The 12,978-nt window shown below is 42.4% G+C and overlaps 1 protein-coding gene across 1 annotated transcript in view; it reads right to left on the bottom strand.

The window, feature by feature from the left end:
- LOC110508669 (TGF-beta receptor type-1) overlaps positions 1–12,978 on the bottom strand; it is an 88,347-nt gene that overhangs the window by 17,521 nt on the left and 57,848 nt on the right. The window contains exons 4-8 of the mRNA XM_021589377.3: positions 12,493–12,723; positions 11,887–12,054; positions 11,582–11,738; positions 5,814–5,938; positions 4,854–4,984 (exon numbers count right to left, since the gene is read on the bottom strand). Of these exons, the coding sequence (XP_021445052.1) occupies positions 4,854–4,984; positions 5,814–5,938; positions 11,582–11,738; positions 11,887–12,054; positions 12,493–12,723 (812 nt within the window). The remainder of the gene's footprint in view (positions 1–4,853; positions 4,985–5,813; positions 5,939–11,581; positions 11,739–11,886; positions 12,055–12,492; positions 12,724–12,978) is intronic.

Raw genomic sequence — 12,978 nt, 5'->3', positions numbered from 1 at the left:
TGAATCCATTTTCCCATTCACTCTATTGGTAATGCTTACCATTTGGATCACAACTGTAACATTTGCAGAGATCCCCCTCTGGAACTTTGATATGCCCGTAGAGTATATTATGTTCACCAAAAAAAGATCCAAATAAATTGGACATCTTCAATATTCATGCTTATTTTTAAATATTAATTTAAGAATTGTTATTGAAATAAAAATACTACTCATATTACAGAGCAAGCAGTAAAGCTTCACATGACACCAATTTTTGCTTTGTAGCACCTACAGATAAAACATTATGGAGTCTTAAAGGAGGTCATAAATATGCCAATTGATTGTTTTTAGATACAAATGTCAATAATCCATAAGGACCATTCTATGGATTTACATTTTGTGGAAATCCATAAAATCATGGTCTTTTTTGTGACCTGGTTTCATGAGGAATCACTCTATGGCTCTACTATTGCCAACTTGTTAACTGCCTAACCTGCTCTCTCTCAGGATAAGGCCAAATTAGCACCTAAATATGCTTTCCAGGAAGATAAATATGCTTTCCTAAATATGCTTTCCATTAGGAATGTTTCAAACAATAGGTCAAAAATACATTTTTAACCATAACTTCTTATTTAACCAATAAATATTCCTCATTGACTCACAATTTTTTGTCATGAAAACCGTATACCACAGGTATGACAAAACATACATTTTTACTGCTCTAATTATGTTGGTAACCAGTTTATAATAGCAATAAGGCACCTCCGGGGTTTGTGATATATGGCCAATATACCACGGCTAAGGGCTGTGTCCTGGCACTCCGCGTTGGGTCGTGCATAAAAACACCCCTTAGCCGTGGTATATTGGCCATTATACCACACCTCCTTGGGCCTGATTGCTTAACAACAGACCATTGCACCATACTGAATCTTCCCAGATCCTTTGTCTGCACTTATGGACTTGCCCGCTTCAATTCGAAACAAAGGTTTTCAATGTGGTTCAAGTCTGGAGACTGAGTTGCCATTGCAAAATGTTGATTGTGGTCAATTAAGTTGTTTAAAGTTTTATTAGTCGTATGTATGGGAAACACATGGTATACACTGTCCAACGAAATCCTTACTTGCAGGTTCCTTCAACAATGCAACAATAAGAAATAAAATATAAACAAAGTAAAATGGCTCAGTAGAATAGAATAAACATTTTAGTATCAGTATAATACAGGAATGCACAATTTATAATCCAATATTTTACACACTTTGGGGACGGGGGGGTTTAGGGGGCAAGTGTTTACATTGTGCAGTATTTAGAAATCATAATACGAGTCTGGTAGCAGCAGTTGTGTCACGTCTGCTCCTGCTCCTCCACGCCAGAATACTAACCACCGGTCCTGGGATTCATCATTACGCACACCTGTACTCCATTACCTTCATCATTTCCTCCCCTTTATGTCATTCTCCAGTTGGTATTGTCCTTGTGTTGTTTTGTTGTTTTATTAAAACGTTTCACCTGCACCTGCTTCCGACTCACCGCCCCATCATTACTAGTTGTGATGTGTGTGTGTGTGTGTGTGTAGCATACGTGTGGGTATGTGCTAAGTGGGTATGTGCTAAGGTGTGTTGAGTCAGTGTAGGTGGTCAGTCCAGTTCAAGTGTTCAGCAGTTTGATGGCTTGTAGATAGAAACTTTCTCTGACCCTGTTGGTATCAGACTTCATGCTCTGATACCATCTGCCCGACGGTAAGGGAGAGAGAACAGCTCGTGGCTGGGGTTTCTAGGGTCCTTGATGGTACTGCGGGCTTTCCTCAGGTGTCCTGGATGGGTGGGAGCATGGTCCCAGTGATGTACTGGGCCGTCTTCACAACCCACTTGAGGGCCTTGCAGTTGTGGAAGGAGCAATTCCCATACCAGGTCGCGAAGCAACCGGTCAGGACCTTCTCGATGGTGCAGCAGTAGTATTTGGAGAAAACCTGGGATGGCATGCCGAATTTCTTCAGCCGCCTTAGGACGTAGAAATGCTGTTGCGGCCTCTTGACAAGAGTGGTTGTGTTATTGGTCCATGTCAAGTCCTCAGTGATGTGTACAAAGGGGAATTTAAAATTGCAGACTCTCTACCGCAGTCCTGTTGATACGGATGGGGCCATGTTCCCTCCTCTGCTTCCTGAAGCCAATAATCAATTCCTTTGTTTTGCTGATGTTAAGGGAGGTTGTCCTGGCACTACAATGCCAGTTCACTTACTTCCTCCCTATAGGCTGACTCGTCATTGATGGTTATCAGGCCTACAATCGCAGTGCCGTCAGCAAACTTGATGGACTAGGTGTCGTGCAAAGCCACGCAGGTGTGGGTGAACAGGGAGAACAGCAGAGGGCTGAGGACACACCCCTGGGAGTCGTTGTGGAGGAGGTGTTGTTGCCAATGATCACATCCTGTGGTCTGTCTGTCTGAAACACCAGGATCCAGTTGCAGAGGGTGGTGTCCAGACCCAGATCTCTGAGCTTGGTGTCAAGCCTGGTGTCAACACCCTCTGCCTTTTTTTAAGGTATCTCCGATCAACAGACGCATATCTGTATTCCCAGTCATGTGAAATCCATAGATTAGGGCCTAATGAATTTATTACAATTGATTGATTTTCTTATATGAACTGTAACTCAGGAAAATCTTGGAAATTGTTGCGTTTATATTTTTGTTCAGCGTAGTAGAATTAAGTGTTTGTGAAGAGCTGGAACAAAAATCTGTAAACTCCTGTCTTAAATTTGCTCTCATGTACTGAACAAGTTTATGAATGTTAGAGGTTCATCTCCGGGATGTCCCTCACTTGGGAATTACTTCTTCGACAATGGCCTGTGTTTTAAGGACTCACAGATAGAGGAAAACCAATAAAAATGTTAACATTTATTCAAAGTGTTGATGTCCACATGTTTCTAGTTTAGAGGCTTGGGCATCTGGTGACTGCAGTTAATCTGTCTATTCCCCTGCAAGGAGACAGAAAGTCACCAATAATATTACAATTAATTCTATTGAACATTTATTCCTGTTTGATATGCATTTATATTGGATATGTTATCCTGTTATCACATGCCAGTATTTGTTTTGTATCCAATGCATTTAGCTTACATTAGGATGAAGTAACCTAGGCCTTCTAATCTAGTTAGATGGCATTATATTACCTTTCAATATTAGTTACCGACAAACGTAAGCATGTTATATTGAACATCTGTGTCATGTAATAATATGCAAGGGTGTGATAGTTGTATGAATTAAATCACAATTAAAGACTACTCATTATTAAAAAAACATCAGCTTTAATGCAATATTAGCTTCAGTGAATCTCCACTATTCTGGCTATTGATCATTCTTAAACAGTCAGTAAAATAGCTTATTTAGCTATCACAAAAAAAATCAGTCTAAGATATCATGGAATCTTACCAGTCACATCCACAACGATGAAGCTGCAGACCAAGCAATATGCGAGAGGAGGACCCCATACTGTAGGATAATTATCCTGGTCGGTGTCAATTTCATTAATGAACAGGTACTGAGGATATCAATTCTGTTACTTGTTATTCGTATCAGATATTTCCATTTTGGGCTAGGTCACAGAATAGCTAGCACCAGTTGCTCACGCTGCTACAGTGGCAACAAACATCTCACCCCTCGTGGAATGTGAATGGTTTATCACGTGATGCTGCCTTTGAATCACTTCCCAAGTGGCAGTAACCTAATAGAAAAATGATACCTACTAAGGTATGTGCCTTTGGAGGTAGGTAGGCAGCTGCCTTTGGATTGGTTAAATAATAAGAGTAGGCTACGTCAACATTAGTTGCCATTCATACAAAGTTTCAAAACAATTGCCCAGCAATGGGCGCAAACTCCTGATGCTCTGAGCCGAAGTGTGCTGATCAGACCCCTGCGTTACGGCAGTTCACAATGCTCTAGCAAGCCGTAAAAATACTTGATGGAGTGAGGTTCGTTGGTTTGCTGGTTTGCAGAGCCTTCCCCAAACCATAGCCCCTTAGGTATGGTACGACAGTGCATTGTATAGCCTACAAACACCACTTCCAGCTGCTCCAGGCAGCGATTCTAAATATTCAAAAAAAAAATTTAATTCTCCTGCTTCAGTATTATTTTTCTCCTGCGACGAAATGGGTCATATTAAGATCCGACATCTGTATGTATGCACTCACGCAGCCGAGTTGGGGAATAGCTTTCAAGATTCTTAGAATTGGTAATACAGTCAGGTGGGGGGGGGGGGGGGAGAGAAAGAGCAGCACTGCTGAAAGAACACCAGTCCATCTATAGATTTTAAAGTGAGGAGCAGCAGAGACTGGTAGAAAGATGGGTCTTCTAGTCAGCTCTCCAAATGTGTCCCTGATGTGCTCATGTTAATTTAGTGAATAAGCTTTGAGTGATTTAAAACCGCACCTTTTTTTGCTTCTTTTCTCCAACCGCAGACAGAGTGAAACAAATAGACTGATGGGCCATTTAATATTCACCAGCCTGGCCATCAATTCAGGGGTTTGCTTTACAGCCGGCCTGGGATGCCTAGGCTCTGGCAGGAGCCATTGTAACCTTGCAGGGGATGATGATCAGATTACGATGCTTTATGACTGCAAATTGGATGTAATCTAATTGTCTGTTTCCAAGCAATAAAAATTGCATCAATAAAGACAGAGAGAAAGTGGATCTGGTGATGAAGTGGGAAGGCTTCTGGCAGGAGACCAAATAGGGAGAGAGTAATAGAGGAAACAAAAAAAACAAAAAAGAGGGCGAGAAAGCGAGAGAGAGACGAGGCAGACAGTTAAGAGACCGACCAAGAACAAACAGATGATATTCCCAAGGGAAGTGAAGCAGGACAAGAAGCACATAGTATGTCATACCTCGCAGCTCTGCCACCTGTTGGGGATGTTGGCCCGTAGTTTCTGGTCACACACCACCCTCCTCATCTCTTCCACCGAGGGGTCTGACTGGACCAGGTCATAGTAGGGCAGCTGGTAGTCCTCGTGGATACCTGGGGAGCAACAGACACGGGATGGGATTAGACACAAGGCCAATGGCAATCTAGGAACAAATTCTGACAAAGTGTTGAAAATATCAGAGAAAGGCAAATGATGACTCCAAGCCTTAGAGGGACAGACTAAACTAGAGTCAGAGTGAGTCCCACAATATATCCCAAACCTTGGGCCTTGTGTCAGTGGCAGGCTGCACTGTGTAACAGACATGAGGCTTTCAGAAATTAGCTGCGGTCCTTGGGGCCAAAACGAAAAAGGAGCGTAGTGTTATCTCCAGTGGTGAGTAAAGTACTCATTGTCATACTTGAGTAAAAGTAAAGATACCTTAATAGAAAATGACTCAAATAGTATTTTATTGGGTGAATTTTACTTGAGTAAGTCTAAAAGTACATGGTTTTAAATATACCTAAGGATTAAAAGTAAATATAATTGCTAAGATGTACTTATGTATCAAAAGTCAAAGTATAAACCATTTCAGATTCCTTATTTTAAGCAAACCAGATAGCCAGGGTCACACACCAACAGTCAGACATAATTTACAAACGAAGCATTTGTGTTTAGTAAGTCCGCCAGATCAGAGGCAGTAGGGATGACAAGGGATGTTCTCTTGATAAGTGTGTGAATTGGACCATTTTCCTGTCAAAATGTAACGAGTAGTTTTGGGTGTGAGGGAAAATGTATGGAGTAAAAAGTACATTATTTTCTTTAGGAATGTAGAGAAGAAAAAGTAGGCAAAAATAATAAAGTAAACTACAGATACCTAAAAAAACTACTTAAGTAAAAATACTTTAAATTACTACTTAAGTACACAACACCACTGGTTCTCACCTCCTATTGAGCATCTCCGTGCGATCTCCCAGAACACCAGGCCCATGGCGTAGATGTCTGCCCGCTTGAACGACTCAAAATGCTTCATATTGATTGAGTCATCCAGGACTTCAGGGGCCATGTACCTGAGGAGACATTCACCAGACAGTTCTCTTTAGCCTTTCAGACACAGGGTCGACAACATGAGCTCTTTACTCACTCTTCATTCTCAAAGAGTATCCTGAGTGATCAGGGTGAACAAGTGTACTCTCAGTTAAGAGGTAATGAATGTACTATGCTGGTTTAAACATGAACGTTCTAAAGATGAATATTCTACACTGACCTTTTCTGATCCAAAGCTCCAATGACGGTCTAAAATCTGGATTTAAACATCCCTGTACAGTCTCAGTCTATTGTCTAATCCTTTACTAGGAGATGATCTGATCGAGGCGAGCCTTGCAGTGTCGTCAGGAGAGTGGGAGAGTAAAAGGGCAGGAGCGAGAGAAAAGGGCTATAGTAGGTTAGAGGTCACAAGAAAGGTCAAACCCAGACGACACTCAGAATTTTTATTAGCCCGTCACACTGTCACTGACTGCAGTGCAGCGCTGCGTGGGGGAAGGCCCGCGTGTGTGTTCCTGCGTTGAAGAGACGGTTGGCAGCAGACGCAGAGTGACATCAGTGAAGGGGATTGGCTGTGACATGCTCCTGCCCAATGCTTGCTAGTGTCGGCTGAGACCAGCCAAGCCTCCCAGCACTGCTCTACACGCCCCATGATGCAACACATTACGATCAACATGCCTCCCTCACACTCCCATCCATCCCTCTGTACAGCCGTAGCTTGACACAGGTAACCATTTTCACACCCTCATCTATCCTTTACACATCAAATCTCACATCCTTACTAATTCCTTTTAGCACTGGAAACCACACTGGAGTGGACACATTGTCCTCTTAATTATAAGACAGAAATAATGTGCATTTGTGAGAAATAGCATTAGTATAGAAAATACAAGTAATGCAGGCAATACTTTAAAGACATGCTCCGGAACTACTAAGTATATTTTAAATGTGTAGTTCATACAAGCATAATCTATGAGCAGAATTACTGTCGTACCTTAAATTCCCTAGTTTGAAAGCTAATTTTTCTGGAATCTGTGCTGCGCAATCCCCCCCCCCCACGCGGGCTTAGCCCACTAGCGATTCGAGTCCTAGCCAATGAGTTTTAGCGCCTTGTCATTTGAGTGACATCTAGCAAGATGCACACAGAAGAGAGAGAGAGAGCAATGATGTGGTGCACATACAGTACCAGTCAAAAGTGTGGACACACCTACTCATTCAAGGGTTTTTCCTTTATTTTGACTATTTTCTACATTGTAGAATAATAGTGAAGACATTAAAACTATGAAATAACACATATGGAATCATGTAAACAAGAAAAAAAAGTGTTAAACAAATCAAAATATATTTTATATATTTGAGATTCTTCAAAGTAGCCACCCTTTGCCTTGATAACAGCTTTGCACACTTTTGGCATTCTCTCAACCAGCTTCACCTGGAATGATTTTCCAACCGTCTTGAAAGACCTCAACCATCTCAATTGGGTTGAGGTTGGGTGATTGTGGAGGCCAGGTCATCTGATGCAGCACTACATCACTCTCCATCTTGGTCAAATAGCCCTTACACAGCCTGGAGGTGTTGGGTCATTGTCCTGTTGAAAAACAAATGAAATCCCATCTGGTTTGCTAAATAAATTCTAAATAAATCACTGACAGTGTCACCAGCAAAGCACCCCCACACCACCTTCACGGTGGGAACCACACATGCGGAGATCATCGGTTCACCTACCCTGTGTCTCACAAAGACACGGCGGTTGGAACCAAAAATCTCAAATGTAGACCAAAGGACAGGTTTCCACAGGTCTAATGTCCATTGCTCGTGTTTCTTGGCCCAAGCAAGTCTCTTCTTCTTATTGGTGCCCTTTAGTAGTGGTTTCTTTGCAGCAATTTGACATGACGGCCTGATTTACACAGTGTCCTCTAAACAGTTGATGTTGAGATGTGTCTGTTACTTGAACTCTGAAGAATTTATTTGGGCTTCAATTTCTGAGGCTGGTAACTCTAAGGAACTTCTCCTCTGCAGCAGATATAACTCTTGGTCTTCCTTTCCTGTGGTGGTCCTCATGAGAGCCAGTTTCATCATAGCGTTTGATGGTTTTTGCAACTGCACTTGAAGAAACTTTCAAAGTTCTTGACTGACCTTCATGTCTTAAAGTAATGATGGACTGTCGTGTCTCTTTGCTCATTTGAGATGTTCTTGCCTTAATATGGACTTGGTCTTTAACAAATAGGGCTATCTTCTGTATACCACCCCTACCTTGTCACATCAGAACTGATTGACTCAAAGCATTAAGAAGGAAAGAAATTCCACAAATTAACTTCTAACAAGGCACACCTGTTAATTTAAATGCATTCCAGGTGACTACCTCATGAAGCTGGTTGAGAGAATGCCAAGAGTGTGAAAGCTGTCATCAAGGCAAAGGGTGGCTACTTTGAATAATATATATTTTTGATTTAACACATTTTTGGTTACTACATGATTCCATATGTGTTATTTCATAGTTTTGATGTCTTCACCATTATTCTACAATGTAGAAAATAGTAAAAATATTGAAAATCCCTTGGTTGAGTAGGTGTCCAAACTTTTGACTGGTACTGTATCTGCACATGTGACATAGTACACCATTTTCAGGAACCACTTTTAGCTCGTGAGCTCTACTTTCAGAACTACTGGCTAAAAAGTACAAAAAAGTACCAGAGAATCTTTAAACTTCTACCTGAGTAGAGTAATGGACCAAACAGATCAGATTTCAATCCTTTGCCAACACATGCTCCGTCTACTGAGCCGTTTAAGATTTCAGAGATAAAGCTGTATCTACTCCTCAGCACTCTCTTTCCCCCTTCACTCCTCAGCTCTCCCACTATCACCCACAGGCATCTAATATCAACAGGCTCTATGACTAAGATGTGATTTTCCCTGAGCACAAGCCACAGAGACTCAATACTGACGGCACACTAGTAAGGGCATACACAGTCGTGTGGATTAAGGCATCAGAGAAAAACAATGTAACCTGCACTCAAGTAGAGTTATGGTTCATCCAAATAAGATTACAAATGACATTAAATATACATCTGTGCTTCTATATGTGTTCTTGTGTTTCAAATTATTACTTGTATTTACAGGATACACATGGTATACACTGTCCAATGAAATGCTTACTTGTAGGTTCCTTCGACAATGCAACAATACGAAATAAATTATAAGAATACAAAAGTAAATGGCTCAGTGGAATATAATAAAACCTTAGCATAAGAATAAACATTTAGAATAAACATTTTAGCATAAGTATAATACATGAAGGCATGCGTGTGGGTGGATGTATCCCCCCAGACAATGGTTTCCCTGTGCAGTAGGGCTGTCCCTGACAACAACAAAAAATCTTGGTTGACCAAGAGTTGTCTGTTTTTTCTTTCAAATTTAAAAAATTGTATTTTTCCATATACACACACCGTATGTGTTTGAATAAAATCAACTATGCTGAACAAAAATATAAAACGTAACGATTTCAAAGATTTTACTGAGTTAGTTCATAAGGAAATCAGTCAATTTAAATAAATAAATTAGGCCCGAATCTATGGGCAAGGTTTTAGCCATGGGTGGGCCTTGGAGGGCATAGGCTCACCCACTTGGCAGCCAGGCCCACCCACTGGAGGTAGGCCCTGCATTCAGAATTTGTTTTTCTCCCAGGGCTTTATTACAGATAGAAATACTCATCAGCACCCCCCACCCCCACACAAATGATCCCGCAGGTGAAGAAACAGGATGTGGAGGTCCTGAGCTGTTGTGGTTACACGTGGTCTGTAGTTGTGAGCATGCTTGAACATCCTGCTAAATTCTGTAAAAGGACATTGGAGGAAGTTTTCGGTAGAGAAATTAACATTCAATTATCTGGCAACAGCTCTGGTGGACATTCCTGCAGTCAGCATGCCAATTGCACTATTCCTCAAAACATGAGACATCTATGGCATTGCGTTGTGTGACAAAACTGCACATTTTAGTGGCCTTTTATTGCCCCCAGCTCAAGGTGCACCTGTGTAATGATCATGCTGTTAAATCAGCCTCTTGCTATGCCACACCTATCAGGTGGCTGGATTATCTTTGCAAAGGAGAAATGCTCACTAACAGGGATTTAAACAAATTTGTGCACACAATTTGAGAGAAATAAGCTTTTTCTGCATATGGAAAATGTATGTTTTTTTCAGCTCATGAAACATGGGACCAACACTTTACATGTTGCGTTTATATTATTATAATTTTACCCCCTTTTTCATGATATCCAATTGGTAGTTACAATCTAGTCTCATCGCTGCATCTTATCCAACGGGCTTGGGAGAGGCGAAGGTCAAGTCATGCATCCTCCAAAACGTCACCCACCAAGCCTCGCTGCTTTTTAACAGCTGCTCGCTTAACCCAGAAGCCAGCCGCACTAATGTATTGGAGGAAATACCATTCAACTGACGACTGGAGTCAGCTTGCAGGTGCTAAACCTGCCACAAGGAGTCAACAGAGAGCGATGGGCCTCCTACTCTGTCCCAGATGCTAAAATATGCATATTATTAGTAGTATTCTGTCTACTGTTCTGTCTACTAGAGATAAAAGTACTTTAGTGAGAAAAGTACTAATCAATCCCAGAACAACAGCAAAGGACCTTGTGAAGATGCTGGAGGAAACAGGTACAAAAGTATCTATATCCACAGTAAAACGAGTCCTATATCGACATAACCTGAAAGGCCGCTCAGCAAGGAAGAAGCCAAAGCTCCAAAACAGCCATAAAAAAGCCAGACTACGATTTGCAACTGCACATGGGGACAAAGATCGTACTTTTTGGAGAAATATCCTCTGGTCTGATGAAACAAAAATATAACTGTTTGGCCATAATGACCATTGTTATGTTTGGAGGAAAAAGGGGCAGGCTTGCAAGCCAAAGAACACAATCTCAACCGTGAAGCACGGGGGTGGCAGCATAATTTTGTGAGGGTGCTTTGCTGCAGGAAGGACTGGTGCACTTCACAAAATAGATGGCATCATGAGGTAGTACAGTTACGTGGATATAATGAAGCAAAATCTCAAGACATCTGTCAGGAAGTTAAAGCTTGGTCACAAATGGGTCTTCCAAATGGACAAGCATACAAGCATACTTCCAAAATTGAGGCAAAATGGCTTAAGGACAACAAAGTCAAGGTATTGGAGTGGCCATCACAAAGCCCTGACCTCAATCCCATGGAAAATGTGTGGGAAGAACTGAAAAAGCGTGTGCGAGCAAGGAGGCCTACAAACCTAACTCAGTTCACCAGCTCTGTCAGGAGGAACGGGCCAAGATTCACCCAATTTATTGTGGGAAGCTTGTGGAAGGCTACCAAAAACGTTCCACCCAAGTTAAACAAGTTAAAGGCAAAGCTACCAAATACTAATTGAGCGTATGTAAACTTCTGACCCACTGGGAATGTGATCTGGTGGACATGAATGCATCTGGTGGACATGAGGCCTTAGAGTGATGGACCGTGCCATCCCAGGGGGCTCCGCAATGGATTAGTCCACTGAGACAGGCGTATCAGACGTCTTGCGCACCAAAAATGTAAAATTGCAACTGCTCGACTAAAGAAATTCCGGTCGACCAACAGCCTATCTACCAATCCTCTAAATGGAGTCAGCCCTACTGTGCAGCCAGTCACCTCTTGGTTCCAACTCTGTGATTGGGGGCGATGTCGATGGTGTCGGTGGCGGAGTCGTGGCGGACAGCCAATCCCAGGTCAGCGATGCAGCAGGTACCATTCTTCTTCACCAGGATGTTCTTAGACTTCAGGTCGCGGTGGGCGATGGCTGGTTTACCTGGGGGGAGAGGGTGGGAGAGAAGTAGAAAAGGAAAATAGCTATACAGAGAAAGGAAAAGCTGAGTGCAGAGTAAAACCACCACATTTCATTACTCTATATGTATGTTATGTGGATACATGTGCCACATTTGATTGGTCCTCCTCACCTTGCGTGCCGACAATCTCCATGTGCAGGTGAGCCAGGCCACTGGAGGTGGACAAGGACAGCTTGATCATGCCCTCCACTGTCACCGTGTACCTGTTCAAGTAGTCAAACAGGGAGCCATGCTCATGGTAATCTGATACCAGCCACAGCTGGGTCCACGTGCCGTTATCTTTGAGGAGAGCAAGGACAGCGAGAGGGGCAGAGGGAGGAGAGTGTGAAAGAGAGTGAGCTACTGTATCCTATTCCACAGGGAAACACTTTACATAATGATTGCACTTACAACAGATTATCTCATCATTGAAAGGCTGCCTGCTAGCATCCTGACAATACAGTCTGGGTCCCAGCCAAACACACAGTTCTCACTGCTTGTCAGCTGATTTAGGCATGTGTGGCTTCTAAGTACACTGACACAAATTTAAGAGCATTATAGAAGTTATAGAAAATAGAACCAGTACTGGGTCATGTTCAGTAAGGCACACTGTAGAAACATATTTTACAACAGAAAATAAAAACCTGGCCACTTATTGGACAAGTTTAGAAAGTACCTTCCTGTTTGTAAATGTTTTCTCCCTAATGAACACAACGCTGGCACAATGTGCCCTCTGACCTTTGTTGTCAGCAGCGATGAAGCCCAGAATGTTCTCATGGCGCAGCATGACCGTCTGGTAGATCTCAGCCTCGCGAAACCACGAGCGCTCCTCCCGAGATGAGAAGATCTTAACGGCCACCTCCTCTCCTCGCCAGCGGCCCCGCCACACCTCCCCGAACCTCCCCTTCCCAATGCTCTCCTGCAGGATAATGGTCCTTGCTATGGTCCTCTGCACCAGCAGGGGCAGGCCTGCAGAAGGGGATGGAGAGAGAGCACAGTTATGGATATTTTTCAAAGCAGTTCAAGCAGACCTTGAGTAAAAAGCAAGCCATTAGATCCAAAATGTGTCTTTGTTGATAAATCCAATGTGTGCTCAAGGCCAGATTTTACGAACATTGAGGGAGACAGATGTACAGTCCGTGGCCAAAAGTTTTGAGAATGACAAATATTAATTTTCACAAAGTCTGCAGCCTCAGTTTGTATGATGTCAATTTGCATATACTC

This window comes from Oncorhynchus mykiss, chromosome 28, assembly GCF_057628025.1.
Source record: "Oncorhynchus mykiss isolate SJ-2025 chromosome 28, ASM5762802v1, whole genome shotgun sequence".
Lineage (NCBI taxonomy): Eukaryota > Metazoa > Chordata > Actinopteri > Salmoniformes > Salmonidae > Oncorhynchus > Oncorhynchus mykiss.
Note: the sequence above shows the minus strand (reverse complement) of the source record. Positions and strands in the feature narration are given on the sequence as shown.